The 19290-nt window shown below is 40.7% G+C and overlaps 2 protein-coding genes across 2 annotated transcripts; one reads left to right on the plus strand and one right to left on the minus strand.

The window, feature by feature from the left end:
- Positions 1-6062: 6062 nt before the first annotated feature.
- kbtbd13b (kelch repeat and BTB domain containing 13b) lies at positions 6063-8372 on the minus strand. The gene has a single exon (XM_062389437.1). The coding sequence runs from the start codon at positions 8275-8277 to the stop codon at positions 6832-6834; it is 1446 nt and encodes a 481-aa protein (XP_062245421.1). The 5' UTR covers positions 8278-8372; the 3' UTR covers positions 6063-6831.
- A 4391-nt stretch (positions 8373-12763) lies between these two features.
- On the plus strand, positions 12764-18850 carry LOC133955674 (serine/threonine-protein kinase pim-3-like). The gene is made up of 6 exons (XM_062390635.1): positions 12764-13040; positions 13832-13941; positions 15051-15101; positions 15600-15963; positions 16132-16308; positions 16475-18850. Exons 1-6 carry the CDS (start codon positions 12983-12985, stop codon positions 16663-16665), a joined length of 951 nt encoding a protein of 316 aa, XP_062246619.1. The 5' UTR covers positions 12764-12982; the 3' UTR covers positions 16666-18850.
- Positions 18851-19290: the final 440 nt, after the last annotated feature.

Genomic DNA, 19290 nt, shown 5'->3' on the forward strand with positions numbered 1-19290 from the left:
AACCAGCTTAGCCTTCCAATATATAGAGTATCTGACTCTATATATTGGAATCTGAATCTCTGCAAACATCTGAGTGTCAGCTCAAAGTCCTCATTATAAGTCACATGTATAAACTACTTAACAGAGTGAGAACACACAGTAGAGCTGTGGTTTTCTGTCAGAATCCCCTGGTTTTCAAACTCCTCTCATAGTGTGGAGACAAAAGTGGCAATCTCTTATACAGCAACCCTTGGAGTTAACTTCAACAGTTGTTTTGAAACACTGCTCGAAATTTGGGTCTAAACAGTCATTTCACGTGACCCTGGCTAAGTTGCCTGGCTAGCTATATGGTTACATGGGGACAAACTGAGCTGAGCGCTGTTGCCGTGCTTATGAGTTAGAGATAGCCTGGAAAGACGTCCTGTAGAAAGACATTAGTAAACACAGACGTGATCCATATTTTACCTTCCAGATTGCAACTGATAGTTCTAAGTGTCACAAAATGTTAAAATTGATCAAACATCATTGAGATTTTGGCATTATTGATCGTACATTGTACAGCGGGCATAAAGGTACAAATACAATAATTATCGTACAATCTGGCAACACTGATGTGGTTGTTCTTGTGTCGACAAATTGCCTGACTGGAGAAGTCCAGCCATATAGTTATCATTGCTACAAACAATGTAAATGGATACAGAACATTGAGTGTACCCTGTTTTGATTTTGGGTTCTGAAACCATTGAGCTCATGTTCACTGTCATATGAGCTGTAACCGCTACAAGAGAGAGCCATATTGTCGTCAAATACATTAGGTAAATACAGCAAACTGGGTGGTTTTTTTTAGAAGCCAGTGGTTAGCAATGTTAAAACCAATGCATGGATCATTACATTACACTTCATAAATATAACTGGCAACTTGTTGATCAGAATCAGAAGATGTGGTTAATTTACCTTCAGTTGTAACGTTCATTATCTTCATGGTTGGACATCGAAACATTACTGTCTCTGGACAAAAGATGGCGCCATGGAGTCAATAGAACCCACAGTTGCATGTTTGTCCAAATGTATATTTGTTCTCTCTTGAAAAATGGGTATGTTTCTTGTAATCATTGCATTCATAGTGAAGTAATCATTTAGCTGTTTTGAATATTCAAGGGTACTGTGTATATATATATATATATATATATAGCACGCACAACATTAAATCAAGTTACTAGTTTTAATGTTGTGGTCGACATGTGTATTTTCAACAGACCATGGATATAAACTAATCAGCTACTCTCTCTCTGTGTGTGTGTGTGTGTGTGTGTGTGTGTGTTTGTGTGAGTGTGTGTGTGTGTGTGTGTGTGTGTGGATATTGCTATACTCGTAATTTCCTTTTAAAGGAAGAATAATATATTGAATATGCAAATAGTTAGTGACAAGTAAAAGCACGACCCCATGTGCCCTCTGACCTTAGATCTCTGACGACAATGGGAAGGGGAGGAGAATGTTTTTACCCGACTGAGTGGACACCAACAACCTGTTGTAGTCTGGTTTCCAGTCAGCACCAAAACATCCATCTGTCCTCCGGAGGCCCTCAAACTTTATGAGGGGCCGAAATGAAACAGGTATAGGGGTTAGAATTTCCTTTCTATGGCTCCTCTGCTTTTAAATTTTGTTAAAACCCTCTTTGCCACCTTAAGGCCTTTTTTGAAGCCTACTTTATTCAATATGTATTTGCATCGTTTTCTACGTTTTTACTTTTAAACCTTCTCTGGTTTTCTGCGGGGAAGTATTTGACAGATGCAAAGTTAAATAAAAATATAAAAATGAAAACAATACATTTTTTTAAGTAAAAATTTAGGCTGGAGGCATATGGCTGCACTGCAGAATTATCTTCCTGCACTCCTCCATGATCTTCTTTGTATACACAGCAGTGCTCTGCTGACCTGAACCAAACTTTGGCTATAGGAGATCAGGGAACATATGGGGAAGGGGAAAATAACATAATGGTTTACATTGGGTCCCACTTCAAATATAATGGAAAACAGTGATTCTTATGTTGCTGGCAGAGAAACTCTGTGTCTACATTTTGGAAACAAAGCCACAGATCTGACACCTGAAGATGCACTGTTCACCTCAATGTTTCCAGTCACAGAAATATGTCCAAAATGTGTTTAGCCTGCTGAACAAAGACTTGATGTAGGAAACATGTGGCCGAGTTCTGTCACAAAATCCATTTTCCAACAACTTGAGTCGGCAGATCCTCTGAACAGCTACAGAGCAAAGGTATATTTAAAGTGTAGCCTGTGTTATTATGATTTGAATCTGCATTCGTTTTGACCACATGCTCCACAATAACAGATACAGTTGTGTTTGGTTAGTTGAGCTGTTAATTTTAAACCATAACATATCAGACTGATTAAACAACCCCAGTTCCCTACTGCCACCTGGAAGCTACAATGCTTATCACACTAATAACAACTGAATGTAAAAAAAAAAACACATATTGAGACAAGTTATAGGGTCAAAGATCAGCTGTCTCCATCCCAGTGAGAAATTTGTCAAGCCACGCCTCCTCTGCTGTCGTGCCAGCGCCACCCACAAACATACGCACACACACACACACACACAAACACATGAACACACACACACACTAAATCACTGACAGCAAAGCCTTGTTGAAGGGAAACAGACAGAAAAAGTCTACTTTAAAATATATTCATGCACTTAATATTCATTGGAATCACATACCATTGTCGTTGTATTGTTATGAGGTGCGGACTGGGTGTGGGTGGTGGGAGGAGACTTCTTTCACAACAACCAGACACAAAGGGGGGGGACACCTGTTACCATCAGGACAGAGGCTGGCTTTTCTCCTCTCTCTGAAAAGGGAACAAGACTGCCTCTGAACATGGAGCTCACAGTGACACATATGTAGCTGGTTTCAATATTGGTGAACACTGTCTGTGTTCTCTGTATTGATGGTGTTTATTAGGTATGAAAAGCAAAAGATAAACAAGGCAAACCCATGGTCAAATAAAACTCAAATGAATGGGATGGTTGACATAGATTTAAAAAGAAATGGAAAACACTTCATTTATTTAGCTTCAGTTTGCACAAATTTGACTGAAACTACTTTATACAATAAAAACCTTCATGAAAACTGTTTCTGGCCCATCAGCTGTCGAACGTCTCTCCACACAAAACGCAATCATTGATACTTATGTCGATGGCTAATGTGTATCTACAGTTACCTTCATATGAATGTAGATAAATTAGAAAGCACTGGCTTTTGCGCTCCACAAGGATTCTTGTTGGCGACAAGAAGGAAACGTGATTTATAGAGACGGAAGTAAAATACCTCCTGCCCCAAAATGTTGTTGCTTACCTACATATTCTTTATATTCATATGCAGAGCAGTAATTAGTGTCATGAGAAGCATGAAGTCCAGTCGCCGCCATCGTATCAGGGCTTACATGGTGACTGTCCAATGTATCCTATTTTTGTTAATTTGGTATCCATCTAACAGCATCAAAATTCTAATGTAATTTTAACCACCAATACAAACACTACAAAAAACGTAATTAGATTACATAATTTCCTAATTATATAGAGGTAAAGGAGACCAATCGGATAAATCTCAGAAAAAGATCAATTAGGTCAAAAGAAGAAGAGGATGAGCGGAATCTCCTTATCCCCCCTTTTACAGAGAGGCTCCTTGTTATGCCGAATTTGCTTGTTTACACGGAACAAAACAACGTCAGAGAGGTGGAATAATACCACAAAATTCCCAACTTGAACAGACTGTGTTAGAGGAGCTTTTGTTCGAAATGACACGTCAACAGGATTAACCAGGAATGATATCTGCCCTCTTTTGTTCTCTTACTTCATTGAATTCCAGTGTGATGTTAATTTGTAAAAAACCTACATGTCTTATTTAATTGTTAATAAGGATAGTGAGAGGTCAAGAATCAAGTGTGAGTGTGTGACCTATTTCCTCTGCAGTGCTAGTGGAATAAAAATACATTGGATGTAAACAGAGATCACAAAGCACGTGTCACCTCACTGACCTCACCCTGCAGTCAAAACAACACATATCAGCTCATCAACTGTTTTCCATCACAGAGCTCTTTCTGTTGTAAAGCTGTTATCCGTCAAATTGGAAGGTCTTTGTCCAGCAGGAAAATGAGACAAACATTAGCCTTCACTTCTTGTTCTGTCTTTATCAGGTTTTTGAGGCATCTGAGATTCAGCTTGATCCAGCTCAAGCATGGAGGGATTACCAACTGACTCCAGTACACATGATGTGAACAGGGGACCCTTGGTGCAGAGCAGAGGTGATTTTTTTGTCATCATAGATCATCTATGTTAAGTCATAATTTATTGTTTAAAAGTCAGAGAACTTGGATTTGATACATGAAAAGACACAATATGAACCAAGACAAACCAAACCATCACAGAGACATAATAATAGAATATTCTATAAAATATAGTTTTTTGTACTTGAGCCAAAGTACAGTCCATCAGAATTTGCATCAAAACAAGTTTATAACATTGGATAAGAAGTGCTGACTCATCCTTTTACAAAGGTATAGCTCAATCTATGTTACATTATATTTCATTAGTCAACCAAATTTTGTAGTAGTTAACAGCAACTGAGATGTATCAAGTGACTAAAGCTACATAGTGGAGTAAAAAGAACAGTATTCAACTCCAAAATGTGTGATGAGCTGGAGTTTAAAGTAATACAGGGGCTGTTGAAACCTGCCTGTTTGGTATGGGCTGTTTACTTGACCTGTTTTATTATTTTATTTTTTCAAAGAATTTGCTTTATTACTGTTCATGTGTGTGGATTACATTTATATTTGAGTGATTTACTCAACTGGATTTTTTTTTATTACTTGCTGGTCAGGGGTCTTTTAAACAAAATCTTGAGACCCAAGTTCATCTCTTTTCAAAATGAAAGCTCCACAATAAACCATTCACATATAAAGCATTGCAGCAAATAACTGATCGTTGTCCTTTTTACTTTATAGAGAAATTGCTACAGGAAGTAATTTAAATGAAGGTTGCTGCCATGGCAGAGGCCAACACCTGCACATGTATTTGTAAATCTCATATGGTCAAATCAAATAATCCAAATTATGTGCCAAGCAATATGTTATTGCTCGCAGGCCAGTTTTGAATCGAGGGCCACCAGTTGTCAGCCACTGTTGTAATTTATCTGAATTAAAGTTGTATTCATATTGAACGTATCATGAGTCCAAACTCCCAAAAATGTTATACTGCACTTCTTCTTGCAATTTACAATACACATGCCCAGTGTGAATTCGACAAAATCTGGTTTGCAAGATATCCTTCTACATACAGAAAGTCAGAAGTTTGTGGAATTAGTCTGCAGATGGAATTTAAATCTGTATTTAAGTGAGTAAAAATACTCAGTTATTCCATGTGGGCTTCAGAACAATGAGCTGCAGCAATGTCATTTGTTTGTTTTTTTGACGAATGCACATCATTTCAAATGGGGGTTGAGAGTGTTCAGGTCAAGAAATTTATCAGAAAACCCTCTCATCATGTGGTCAAACACTGATAACCAGATTAATGTCCACAGATAGACACTCATCCGTCACCCAGTCAGAGCTCTGGTTCCTGGCTTCACTCCCAGACTGGAGCTGGGGGCCGTCGTCCTGAACGCTGTGTCCCGGCCTGACCCCAGTCGCTCTCCTTATTCTGGGTTAGATTAAACATTGCTGCCTGCTGCTGGCGTGCTGCCCAGCTGCCCATGGTGCCTGGCTCTGCCTTCCATTATCCTCTATCCTCTACAGCACCATCACTGCTCTGTGCTATCAGGAAACAGAGGCTGCTGCATGATACAGAGGCTTTATATGATGATGGACACTGGAGTGCACATGGCAAAGTGAGACATGAAACACACATCACATCCTGATGTTGGCTGAGGACATCATACATGTAATCCCTTAGATTCTTATTTTCCTCTTACAATTAGGAAATGCTGAAGCAAAAGTGAAGCAGAGGATCCAATGTACAACTTTGTCTTGCTGCTATTCAAGTGGGACAAAAAACTTTGAGAGGAAAAGTATTTAATTGGTTTCAGGATAAGAACAGTGCTGTTGTATGACACCACAAAAGTGAATTTATAGAGTAACTGTCATCTGAAGGGCATGACACACTGAACTGTATTATTGTTATTATTATTAATAACTATTAAATGCTGTGTCAATGATGAGCTTGCATCTTGATTTTGTGCAGATACGTCTCTCTCAAGAAGAATAAATGGAGCCTCTTTTATAGAGCCTAGTCTGTTTCCCTGTTAATTTGTGCTGCCCCTGCCAAATTTAAAACCCAGCCTTTCCCTCACCCCAACCACAGAGGGCAGCAATACAGGAAATACTATTTGCAGACCCTGTTGGACTTATCAGGAATGTGAACCTTGCTCCCATAGTTCCCAGCAAACACTGTGGTGAGAGCATGGAGCAGAACAGTGACCACCCACTTTTAGAGCCCCTGGTTCCATTTATTTTCCCATTGATGTTTCAGAAAATCCTTCTAAAAAAGTTAAAACCTGGAACCTGGACCAGGTCGACCAGCTACAAAATAAACCAAGATAATAAAACACTTTGACTTCACAAAGGAAGTTCACAACTTTCTGTTTTTCTTAAAGAACAGTTGATGGGATATTTATTTGATATAATGGCTGATAATCAATGGTCAATAGAAATGGTGGAGAAAAGTATGAATGTGGATATATGTAATAAACAGTATCTATTAAAGCACGGTTCTGTATCAAACAAATGTCTGAGTTTAAACATTTCGATTTTCCATTGAACCCCAGACTAAATTAAGTCACTGGTGCAACATGAGCGAGTCTGGCAGATGCAGCAGAAATGTCCACAAGGATCCACTTCTGGGAAAACCCTTCATTTGCCGCCGTGGCTTCCAGTTTTTAGCATCGATGGCGTACTCCAAAGTCATGCTCCTGTTGAGAGTGAACACAGAGTCACCTCTGACCATAGCAGTAAACAGTGAACCTCTGCTGTTGGCAAAGTGTCCCGGTAGGGCTGACCACTGGCCCGAGCTTATATTGTAACAGTCCATCATACATCTTAGGAAGTCATCAGATGGCCCGTTTCTCATGACGTATAAATTGTCCCTGTGGCCGACAATGCAGTGGCCATAGCTCTGATGCCTGATCAGCGTGGTAACAAGCAGCCACTTGTCTTTCGCTGACACGTACTTGTAGATCTCTGTGGTCTCCATCGGCCTCCATAAACATACAAATATTCCTCTCATAGCTTTTGTGCATGCCACTCCCACCGCCGGCCGAGGTAAGTGAGCAGCAAATGTCCACCTCCCACTCTCTACATCATATGTTTCCACAGATGACATCACTGTACGCTCATATTCCCCTCCAATGGCGTAAAGACGGCCGTCTGCACCCACAAGGCTGAGATTGTAGCGAAGCTGTGCCGGACTGGTGATCCTGCTCCAGCTGTTGTTTTCAACACTGTAGCAGAAACAAGAGTCCACGACTTGTCTATGGACTCCAATAACTCCTCCGACGATGTAGAGGTTGTTGTCTAAAACGGTCACTCCAGCCATGGAGGTGCTGGCCTCCAGTGGAAGATCCGTTAAGACTTTCCAGTTATTGGCCGTTTCGTCCAGGTAGCAGACTGTCCTGGAAGAAGCATGTACAGTTTCATCCAAACCACAGGTCGCATGGGCCCCTACAGCCACAAAAACACTTGGGGTCAAAGAGTCCACATAGGAGATCAGCTCTGATGGCAAGGTTTTCCTGACCTCCACCTCTAGATCGATATACATGTCTCGTATGAACAGTGCAGCCGCATGGTAAAGATCCATGAGGCCGAAGGTTGCAGCTGTGTGATACATCAACAAGCAATTGTCCGAGTCTATGAGGTTGATTAGGTGTTTAGCAAGCAGCGCCACCTGCAGGAAAGCAGCACATTCAATGGCCTCAACAATGTCATCGGCGTCCAGGACTGGCATTTCACCTCGTAAAACTGCCAGGGCGATAAGGAAGCCTCGAGCGCGCAGGGACTTGAGATGGATTTCTTGTTGCTGACACTCCTTCATCCCAGAGCGATACAGAGCTTGAAAGTAGTCGCAACTCTGGACGAGTAACTTCTTCTCCTCGCAGAAGTGAGTGTCTCCGACCACCACGGTTAATTTAGCTGAAACGAGCCCTGGGGCAGAACACGGCAGATAACCTCCACTGTCTGCAAGGTCACCGCTGCGGCAGACAGCTGATTCACTGCTCTGTGCTGACATTACTGTTCTCTGACAGTGACGCTCAAGAAAAATATCCTTGATTAAAATGCAATGATAAGCTGAAAGAACAGATGAAGAAAAGTGACCAATGCAGCAGGAAGCTGCCTCACTCTTCTGGGAGGATCAGTTGTTTCATAGCTTTCAAAATAGAAGCAGCTAAACATAGAAGAGAACAAATGACCATGTGTCACATTCATATAGTAGAGGGAAGAGCAATAAGCAAATGCAGGAGTTGTGATCTGCTATTAATTCAGCTGCAGACTTAAAGGGTCAGTTCTTCCAAATTATACAAAAACTTTTTCTGACTTATCTACAAGTTGGTTGATCTTCCTGATTTCGTTTGAGTTGCAGGGGGATTTGAGATGTCCAAAGGTTAGACATTTGCTTTGAAGCCAACAAGAGAGGTGAAGAATATGTAGTTTGTTCCGCCAAAATAAAATTGGACAAACCCTGCAACATCTCTTACTGTTTGCAATCCAGGGAATAAACTATAGCGGTATCTCAATTCAGAGGCTGCGTTCTTCTGAGGCTCCTTTTTCTTACAGATTGCATCACAATCAAATGAGTACAACCAGGCTGTCCTATTTCGAAGGCTCCTTCAAATGTGGCCAACAAATATCCTCTGAAAGATGCACCCCCTGGATTGATACATAGGTTTTGGGAATAGACTTTCTTGCAAAAAGTCTTTGTTACTGTTTACTACAGTGGTTTCTAAAAGTGTGAGGATGGGAAAAGGGGCTCCAACCTTTGGACCCCACTGTGTTTTTTCAGCAAGGACTAACTCCAATGAAAACATTCTGGTCTCCCCATAAACCTGCAATAGAGATACAGCTTTTCACAGTCAAATGAAGGAAAATAGCACACATTTGCAAATAACAATATAATCATGAAGTGCATTTAAGTAACTATAATAAGACCCAGACCTAAGTGGTCACTGCTGGGGAACTACACCTGTTCAGTTATATGTGCATGGGACCAAGGGGTTTAAAGGAGTTGAACGGCCAGTGATTGTGACGAATTTACTGTATCAACAATATTTACAAACATTATTAATCAGCTCACTAACCCTCCAACCACCCACCAACCCAAAATAAATGGCAACAACAAACAACCGAAATTGTTTTCTATTCCTTCCATAACATTCCCCTGACAACAGGAAAACGTTTTCATTTCAGAATCTTGATCTTACTCTGCTGCAGTTAAGGTTTGGTTAGTTTCAGGGTCAAAATCAAATTGGTGTTAATGTTCAATGCTGACCTATCCATGCACCTCCTCCCTCTGTGTGACTTATTGTGTCTATAAAAATGTCAGCTGTCTTCCAACTTTGCTCTTGATTGACCAAAGTCATGACATCAAAAGGTTGCTCTAAGCATCGGTCAGAACCAAAAGCTATTTTGAGAGGGATATTCTCAGAAAAATTATTTCTTTGGTGAGAGTCCAACACAAAATGTGTATAAATGAAGACGGTAAAGTTTAACAAATCTTGCTAGCTTCCCCTGACTCCTGTCTTTCCTTTTATTCCTCTACAAACAACAGTGCAGGGTCTCCTGCTGTTCAGAGTATCATTGAATCATTCTGTTATTGTATTGCTGCTGGTTCAGAGCTGGAGTTGGGATGTAAACAACCCAAAAAACAAAACAGAGATGTGATTATCGTCCAAGTGGGTGTGAGTGTGTGGATGTGAGCGGGGATCAGTTTGAAGATGTTTTTGTCCAGAGAACAAAAACATGTTCCCTGTTTGCGTCTTTAAATCCGTTTTCTGTCAACCTTGTCTTTAGATGAACTTACAGTGAAGGAGGAGGGGCTGACCTACATTTGAGCTCACTGGGGCAGACATAACACAGCAGGTCATGTGATCAGCCCTCAGTAAAAACAAATCCAGCGGCTCCAGCAGAATGTGTGAGTAGACAGAGGGGATTGTGGGACAGTTGGAGTGCTGTGTTTTGATCGGTCCAACATGGTAATAACACAGGACTGAAAGAAGACTAGAGAAGGAATAGTGCCAAGGGATTCAATTATATCATTACACAGACAAATGGGTTGTATTGCAGGCAATGTATGTTGAGCAGAAATAGAAATAAAATTAATTTGGGGAGAATAAATGGTAAATGGTTTTGTATTCATATAGCGCTTCTCTAGTCTTGATGACCACTGAAAGCGATTTACAGTACAGTTTTACATTCACACACACATTCATACAATGCATCTGTTCGCAGGACTTTGTTATTCTATGGGGGGCCATTTGGGGTTCAGCATCTTGCCCAAGGACACTTCGGCATGCAGATAGGTCAAACTGGGGATCGAGCTGCCGAACTTCAGGTTGGAGGACGACCACTCTACCCCTCAGCCACAGCCGCCCGACAGCTAGAGAATAGAGTTAACTAAAATGTTTTTTTTATTTGTATAATCTGTTGCTTTGTTGCACATTTACTGGGTTCAGGGGTTCAGTGTTTCCAGAAGCCCCGGGGATTATAAGGTGGACTCACACTCAAAACTCCAGTCGGTTGGATGTGACAGTTTAGGCAGCTGTTTGCCCACACTTCTTTACAGGCTAATAATATAACCAATATCTTATTATACTACTCTGTAGCCCCCATGGTAAAAAAAAATGCATTCATACTGATATAAATACATAAAAGTAGTAAATGCACTCCATTCATCTAGTGTGACTCCTAGCTTAGCACTTGAGCTATTGTCAATGCAGCATTAACCCACAATATGTTATATTGAGAGCCTATCGTGTTACATAAATATAACATGAATAACAACATAAGAGGATTTGAAAAAACATTTACAATACAACTAAATTAGTTCCGAGGCTGTATTTTTTGTTCGCCATAGATACAAATATCAAACGGTTTTTAATAAAGTTTTTTTCACTTCTGGTATCTATTGTAAATCATAGACCCAAGTAGTTCATGTTCATTTGAATGTTTATAAAAACTGTATCATATATATATTATGGTACAAACTCAAAGCTCAAACTCAAATATCTGAATAATTGGCTCATCTTGTCAGTCCACAATTAATTAGGGCCCGAGCACCAAATGGTGAGAGGCCCTATTGAAATTGAAAGGATTATTATTATTATTATTTCTCGCTTAAATGAATTGCCTTTTTGAGGGCTTTAACCTGCTCAAAAAGTTTTCATTTACTGCATTTCACATTTAAAATAATAGATCTGAGTTGAGGTTGGTTAACTTACAGATCGATTGTTGACATATTCTGTTACACAATCTACTGATGTATTTACTACTAATGTATTTAGAATCTCCTACGTGGATGCTTTGACTGCCACATGCACCACCCTGCTGCTGGAATTACTAAACACAGTTTTGTCTAAATTGAGTTTAAGTACTTTGGCTTTTGAGAACATGAAATCATAGATCTGTATTTGTGAGCCAGTTTGAGCAGAAGGATCTAACCCACACACTGGATCAGTGATGGGTAGGGCTCTTTAGTTCCCTGTGTTTCATGAACTAGAACAATGGGTTAACATGGACTTAACTCACTAAACAGAACCATTTCCATTAGGGGAAGCTTGGGCAAACACAATCAATGTGTGTGATGTGTGTTCTTTCTGTGAGAAATGGCATTCAAGTTTTAAGTCCTTTCTGGTCCTAAAGTAGCGATGAATTAGTGTCATGACTTAGCGGTGACTCTATGTGGTCCCCTCTGTGGCTCTGGATCAATCACAGTCAAATGGAAATTTAAATGATTGCATTAGTGAATCACAGACCTATACATATTCCTAAAGTGATCTCACTGATTCTGAGCAGAGACTGAGTTAGGAGACAAAGAGCAGGACTATGCAGCATTTCCCTTGATAGATTATTGGAAACAATGATGCTGCTGACGGACAGTGATTCAAAATAGTTTGTACAGTATCACTACTAACGTCTAGTGATAGTGTACAAACTATTTTGAATAGAATATCTTGCACTTTGTAACTAAATAATTGAACCAAATTCAAATGCCTAAAACGGCATCTTATAATAAACACGCTTACAGAAAAAAAACACATAAAAAGTCAAATGAATGTAGGCATCCTCAAAATTGTTCTTGAACACAGGATTTGAGTATATCACAGTTTCTCTGCACACCTCGATTTCAGACATGATAGAAATCTGGACTGATCATTTGAATTTTGAGGCATGTTGGTGTAGTTGTGGATATTACTACTGCTACTACTAATACTACTACTTATAATAATATCAAGGATATATAGTCATCTCCTTTACCTCAGCACAACCAGAGTGACCCTCTCTGAATCCCTCCGCCTGTGCTACTACGAAAAACTAGCCCGCGTGTTTTCCCGTTATTTACGGCTCCCCGGTTTAAACTTCAGTAGAACCCGTTACTTGTCTACACGTCGCCATTAGCCGGGACGCGCTGGTGTTAGAATGCAGTAACCGGCTCTGGGGTGTTATTTGATGTCTTGCGGAAGGATCTGTGTGGTGATTGTAAACATGTGCAGCGGCGGCGGAGAGCGGCAGTAGAGTTGCGCGCCCTTGTGGATCAGTGACCATACAGCGGCTCGTCTTTTGTTCACCCCGAAATGGACGAACTCTCAGTGGATTTAAACTGCGCCGTTGTCCCGTTCCGCCCGTGAGAAGGGCGTGGCGGCTCCGCTGTTGCCCCGTGGATCATCACGCGGATATTTCTCGGGTGTGTTTACATCAGAGTTGCAGAGGTCAGGGGCACGATGCTGCTCTCCCTCTCCCACAGCATGGATCTGCCGGCGAAGCTCCACCTGCAGCAAGGTAACGATGTGAACCACGACACCAGCCGCGTGGTGCACCGTGCTCTCCTGTGTTTCTACGATCTCATGACTTTTACCGTACCTCACTAGACGTTTACTGCTACCGGGTTCCAGTCAGAACCAGGCCACAGAGTCAGTCACATAACACACGCAAATCAAGCGCCATTTTCTCGTCTTCATTATTACGCTAATGGCATTTCTTCAAGGTAATTAGCTGAAAACACACGTTCGCTCAAATCAGTTCAGCCGATAACACGTGTAGTGTCACATCTTTACTGTAGAACAGCTTGCATTGTGTATCATTGGTGTTTTCTCCAGAGATATGATAACAACTCTTAAATGAACACATTGTCAGTGCAGTGTTCGATGTTGGTGTGTGTGACCTTTAAATAACACCGCGTGGGGCCATTTTGAAAGCCGGGGGTCTTAAGATAATGTGTAATCTGTTAAATAACGTTTGCGAAAACGGTTGCTGTTGTAAGTCTTTATTTAACTGAAGGGCTGATGGTCGCCATGTTTAAACGACACAGTAACAGCGGGAGTCATCTGAGGACATGGACTCGTGTTGGTGACTGATCTGTTCTTCAGTATTTATTTTTAAACGTGTGTAAGTGTTGCACCTGAATGTGTAAACCCTCAAATCCAGTGTCTGTTGACCGATTTGTTTGGTTCCTCTGCTGAACACAAGGCAGACACTGGATTTGAGGGGGTTACACATTCACGTGCAACACTCCGCGCAGTGGCTCCACAACTGAACAATCTGATTCATCCTAATTTTTCTGTGTTTTGTAGCCAAAGTGGAGAAGCAGCCATTCGAGAAGCTGTACCGGCTGGACACGGTTCTCGGTACCGGAGGGTTCGGCACCGTCTACTCTGCTGTCCGCCTGGCCGACGGGCTGCCGGTAAGACCGGGGAGCCGCTTTGTTTTGGTCCCGGCACATGGCCGCGGTTCACAGCGTCAGGCTCACACGAAGGAGTGCGGCCGCATATCCGGCTTCAGCCATCAAAATAAAACTAGCGCATACATTTTCAAGACATATAGTCATTAGACAAATGTTTAAATATTCAGTTTTCTGAGAGCATAACAAATAATCATTATTGGTTCTGGAAACACTAGCTATTAGTCCAACCACGGCATTATTTTTTATATTTATTAAGAATGCAACCAATCATTATTTTCAACGTAAATTAATATATTATTTTATGGATTAGTTGATGAATAAAGAATTCCCATCACAAATTCTTACAGGACATTGAGACATAGTGAGATTGAACATCAGGCTTGAGACGCATGATATCACATCAGATCATGGAGCTTCCCTCACATCATTTTTCTGACCTGTAGCCAGTAAAGTGTTAATAACCATCACTCAGATATGTGTGGTGATGCTGAATATTAACTGAAACTGAACTGTTGAACAATCAGTGGCGTGTCAACTCCAAGAATGTGCTTTATACAAGTTACTGTAACATGTAACATCTGTCTACAGTCCACTAATGTACCTCAGGCCATATAGTCAAAATCTCCACAGTTTTCCCAATTGGCTTAATGTTTTGTTTTTTTAAGTTGTCAATGAAGTACTGGGATTTTTTTCGGTTATTAAAACTGCTGGTCTGTATCTGGACTAAGGGAACTGAAAAAATCTCAAATCATAGATGCTGTTAATTATACTTACTCATCTCTATAAATTGTGCTTTTATTTTGAAGGCCGTTCTAATTCCCTGTACTTCCTGTTTCATTGTCAGCTGAACAGCTTGAGGTGGTGCATGCTGTCTGGCATGTGGTCTTTGTTTTCACAAAGAAAGTGATGATCTCTTCATCTCTCCTGTCTACACATACTGAAATACCTTTTCACCTACGTTTTTGCCCTTCGGGAGCAGGAAGTAGTAGTTTGAATACCAATAGGTGGATGGGAAACCATGTTTATTCTGTGTTTTTTGTATAGCATAATTCTACCCTGTAGTATTTAATTGTATGTAGGCTGTGCAGTAATTTTGTGTTTCGATGCAGGTGGCGGCAAAACATGTGTGCAGGGACAGAGTGACCGAATGGGGCACCTTGGTGAGATTTTACTTGTCGTTTTTTACAAATCAGCAGTCTTATAGTAATTTTATGTAAATCTATAAAAAGCTTAGTTGTTAGTCCTTTAATAATCTCCCTGAAATCATGTTCAGTAAACAATATGGACACAGTTTAAACTATTTGCATAGCCAAATTAGTCTTTGATGAACACATTTTAACTCTAGCTCTGCTCTAGATTGAGTTATTAGTATTTATAATCAACCAGCAGATCTCATACAGTAGGATTATTTTCAATGTCCTTGAAAATGAAAAATAAGCTTTTGTTAAATAAAACTCTGTCTAGGCTTTAATTGACTGATTATTAGAAGAATCATTGACAAGTGGCAGATTTTAGCTGCAGTGAATTGAGAGAGGAACTAGAGTAATCATTACTCATTTTGAGAGCACTCTGAAATTGGTGACTTCTACTGTGATTATCTACTGTAAATTGCATTCCAAGAATTGAAAACAAATGGTTTCTTTCTCGTATGTTTTCAGTGTGGCGCTGTGGTTCCCCTGGAGATTGTGCTCTTGCAGAAAGTGGGTGGGGCCTTTGGCGGCGTGGTGCATCTGCTGGACTGGTGGGAGCGGGTCGACGGCTGGTTAATGGTGATGGAGCGTCCCGAGTCAGCACAGGACCTTTTTGATTACATCACGGAGCGTGGCGCGCTGGATGAGGCGGAGGCCCGTGGCTTCTTCCTGCAGGTGCTGGAGGCGGTGCGTCACTGCTACACTTGCAGTGTTGTCCACCGAGACATCAAAGATGAAAATCTCCTGGTAGACCTCAGAACCGGACAGATAAAACTTATCGACTTCGGCTCTGGGGCCCTCCTCAAAGAAACCGCCTACACAGACTTTGATGGTGAGTCTGATCATCTAGACGGACAGGCCTAATCATTGTGTTGAACTGCTCTGCCATAAATGGCCTGATAAACACTCATTATCAGGCCTGTTTATTGTAGAAATGTAGAAAACAATATAAGTGTTTCATATTACCGTATCTAAAATAGCTGATTCCTCCTCCTAACAGGTACACGGGTGTACAGTCCTCCGGAGTGGATCCGGTTCCGCCGGTACCATGGCCGCTCGGCCACCGTGTGGTCGCTTGGCGTGCTGCTGTACGATATGGTGTGTGGGGATATCCCCTTCGAACAGGACGAGGAGATCTTGAGAGGACAGATCTTCTTCAGACGCAAAATCTCCACAGGTCAGTCGTAGTCTTAGACTGGTTCTGGTTTTACATTGAAACTGTACGTGGCTGTAACTATTTCGATTCTCTATAACTAACCGAAACACTATATGGTACATTTTTTTTTTAGCTCTGCAGTGTGTTTCCTGCTATTTTTCTTCACCTCCTTGTTTTTCTGTCACAGAGTGCCAGCAGCTGATTGGTTGGTGTCTTAGCCAGCAACCATCTAGCCGGCCAACCCTGGAGCAGATCCTCCTCCACCCCTGGGTGACCAGCAGCGATAGTCAGCAGACAGACGGCAACATCACGTTTCACACTATTACAGCTGACTCCTCATCTCCCACATCCTCTTCCTTGAGCCAGCAAAGCTCCTGATTGGTCAGTGGGACGCTTCAAAGGGGCGCGACTTGGACTTGATCAACTACTGTTTTCAGTTTCAGTTACCTCGTGATCCTGGCGTTGCTGCTCCAAGGAAGTGTGGCGTATTGATGGAGCCACTCATGGTCTCAGTTCAGGTTCCAGTTGACTGTTTGCTGCTCCACAGCACCCCCTCCTGATCAAACCACAAAGCAGCTACTTTAGATCCTTTTTTTCCACCCAGTGATGCTGTTTGAGTGCCTTGACTTCAGAAGTTGCTGCGGGTGGAATGGTGAGGGAAGTGTTCCAAAGAGTTTTCATGGTTAGAATGTGAGTTCACTGAAAAATTCATTCAGATTATTTTCCACTGAAAAAAACTTGACTTCGTATTTCCGTAGCTACAATGTGGGGTCTTATTGCAACAACAGGACAAAGGTAGACACACCTAGAATGTTGTAATCATTGATTAGTCTATAAAATATTCCAAAAAAATGCTGAACACATTTTCCTAACAATGAGTCAAGAGTCCAAATTTCGAAATTGGACTGTGCAGTGATAAAAGCAAAGCAGAAATCTCAAGAGTGAATGTGGACTCTTGCTTGAAACTTTACCTCAATAATAAATCACATCCACATTGGGACTGATAATTTTGTATTGACTAATCAATCAATTTACTTTGTTGTTTCAGCCCTAGTTATTTGTTGCATCTCAAGTCCAAAGCGGTCTTTAAGGAATAGTTTGACAGTTTGGAAAATGTGATTATTTGCTTTTTGCCAAGTGAGAGGACTGATGTTACTGACATGGTTGTGCAGCAGAAAACATGAATCTATTGCGAGCAGCCAGAACCATCCAAACAGTTGGTAGTTCTACAGGGAGTTATTTGCTTGACTATTACTTGGCTGTTAGCAGTTTCCAGGCAGGTCCTGAACAAGAAATGTTGTGGCTCATAACCCCCTGTAAAATGACGACAGACACCTATTCTTCTGTTGTTAAATTGCTGAAAGTGATTTTGGACATGTGCTCAATGCACTTGTTCTATTTGGTTGCTTAGGTTGTTAAATTAGAGCCCATAATTAGTTAATTTTCAAGTCTAGGAGGTGCTGGTTGTAACATTTACCTGTATAGGTGAGCGGTTTCCCCTCAATTTCCAGACAACCAGCTGCTGGTGGTAGCCTCACACATGGCTCATCAGTCGTCTATTATAAGTAAGTGAACAAGCATATATCCCCAAAAACGTTTCCAAAAACTTGTCTGTCCACCCACTTCACACCACCAAGGTGTGAGGTGAACTGGGAAAACAGTCCTCTCCTGCTGATGTGGTGGAATACTTGATCACACACACATGCGCCTCTGGTAGGCTGGGATTCGTTGACTCAATTTTGATACCAAAATATGATTTATTTTTTTTATACTTACATTTTCTTCATGTAATAAACATCCTTTCGTGTTAACTCTGTCTGAACAGAAACAGGCGAGAACAGCAGTGTGAAATACATCAGGAAATGTCTGATTAAAAGAAATAATTCTGACCCAGTCTTCTCATCCTGCTGCTCTTCAGGTTAGCTTCAAGCTTAAGGGAGCAAGACTTCATCGAAACAGATTTGATTGTGTTCTCTGTCTTTGTTTTATTTCAGTCAAGCAGGTATCAATACAGTTAGAAAGTTTAAAGTGTTTTCCGTGTGAGTGCCACAGCAGAGACATTTGTCTGTTAAACTATTTTCACAAGGTTCCATCACCTATTGTTTTCTTTTTCTCTGTCTCGATCTCTCTCTGGCTGGTGTCCCCGTCAGTTTGTCTGACTTACGTCCTGTAAACATTACATCCTCCATCTTCTTTTTCACCCTTTGTCTTGGGGTGTAAATGCAATGTCAATGCAAATACTCAGTTTATTTTATATTTTAAATATAGGTTTTGTTTTTTATATACATATTTTGTACATTTTTTGCTTTTTTATTTATTTACTGAGACATTCCTCATAATGTGTTTATTTATTTATCTTCAGTTTTTTATTTAATGTTTTTGTATTTGGTTTGAGCTACAGAACGTGGATAAAGTCTAGGTCAGGTTTGAGGGTTCTCATGTCAGGTTTAAAGGTTTGAACTTATTCTCATTTCATGTTTTTGTTGATGTTTTGAATGTACAATTTTGACAGGGAAAAGTATTTTTTCATGGAATTTTGTCAAATTAAACCTTTTGTATATAATTTGATTTTCTGTGTGATGTCTCCACTCTTCTCAGTCTCTAAACTCTCTGCACCAACCACATGACCACAAAAATAGCCTCAGAATAACTGTGAGCTTCTTTGAGAGACACTGATAAAAGATGAAAATACAAAGATCTGGAGAACTGAATGTTGTGATTGAAATAAAAAAGAACTGGAAAAATACAGTGACGACTGACATTTAAATAATCTGTCAATCTTTGAAATGTAAAAATCAGGAAGTACTCTCAATTATTGGGTTTAGACTTTGGATAGTTTCTTTTTATTCTATATACCTCTGTCATTATCTTGTAAACAGTAGATTTGGTGGAAACAACCAGTGGTAAAACAAACAGTTTAGAAATACCTGACTCCGACATATTAAACATGTTAGGTAAGTATTTACTGATGTATTAACTTTAACAGGAGTCAATATGCAAATA

The sequence above is a fragment of the Platichthys flesus genome, chromosome 6, assembly GCF_949316205.1.
Source record: "Platichthys flesus chromosome 6, fPlaFle2.1, whole genome shotgun sequence".
NCBI classification, from domain to species: Eukaryota; Metazoa; Chordata; class Actinopteri; order Pleuronectiformes; family Pleuronectidae; genus Platichthys; species Platichthys flesus.

Bases quoted from the DNA above. Each gene is read 5' to 3' on its own strand.
- kbtbd13b (XM_062389437.1), bottom strand. From the start codon at position 8,277: ATGTCAGCACAGAGCAGTGAATCAGCTGTCTGCCGCAGCGGTGACCTT.
- LOC133955674 (XM_062390635.1), top strand. From the start codon at position 12,983: ATGCTGCTCTCCCTCTCCCACAGCATGGATCTGCCGGCGAAGCTCCAC. The intron at 13,041-13,831 runs GTAACGATGTGA...TGTGTTTTGTAG, and splicing joins GAAGCTCCACCTGCAGCAAG to CCAAAGTGGAGAAGCAGCCA. The intron at 15,964-16,131 runs GTGAGTCTGATC...TCCTCCTAACAG, and splicing joins CGCCTACACAGACTTTGATG to GTACACGGGTGTACAGTCCT.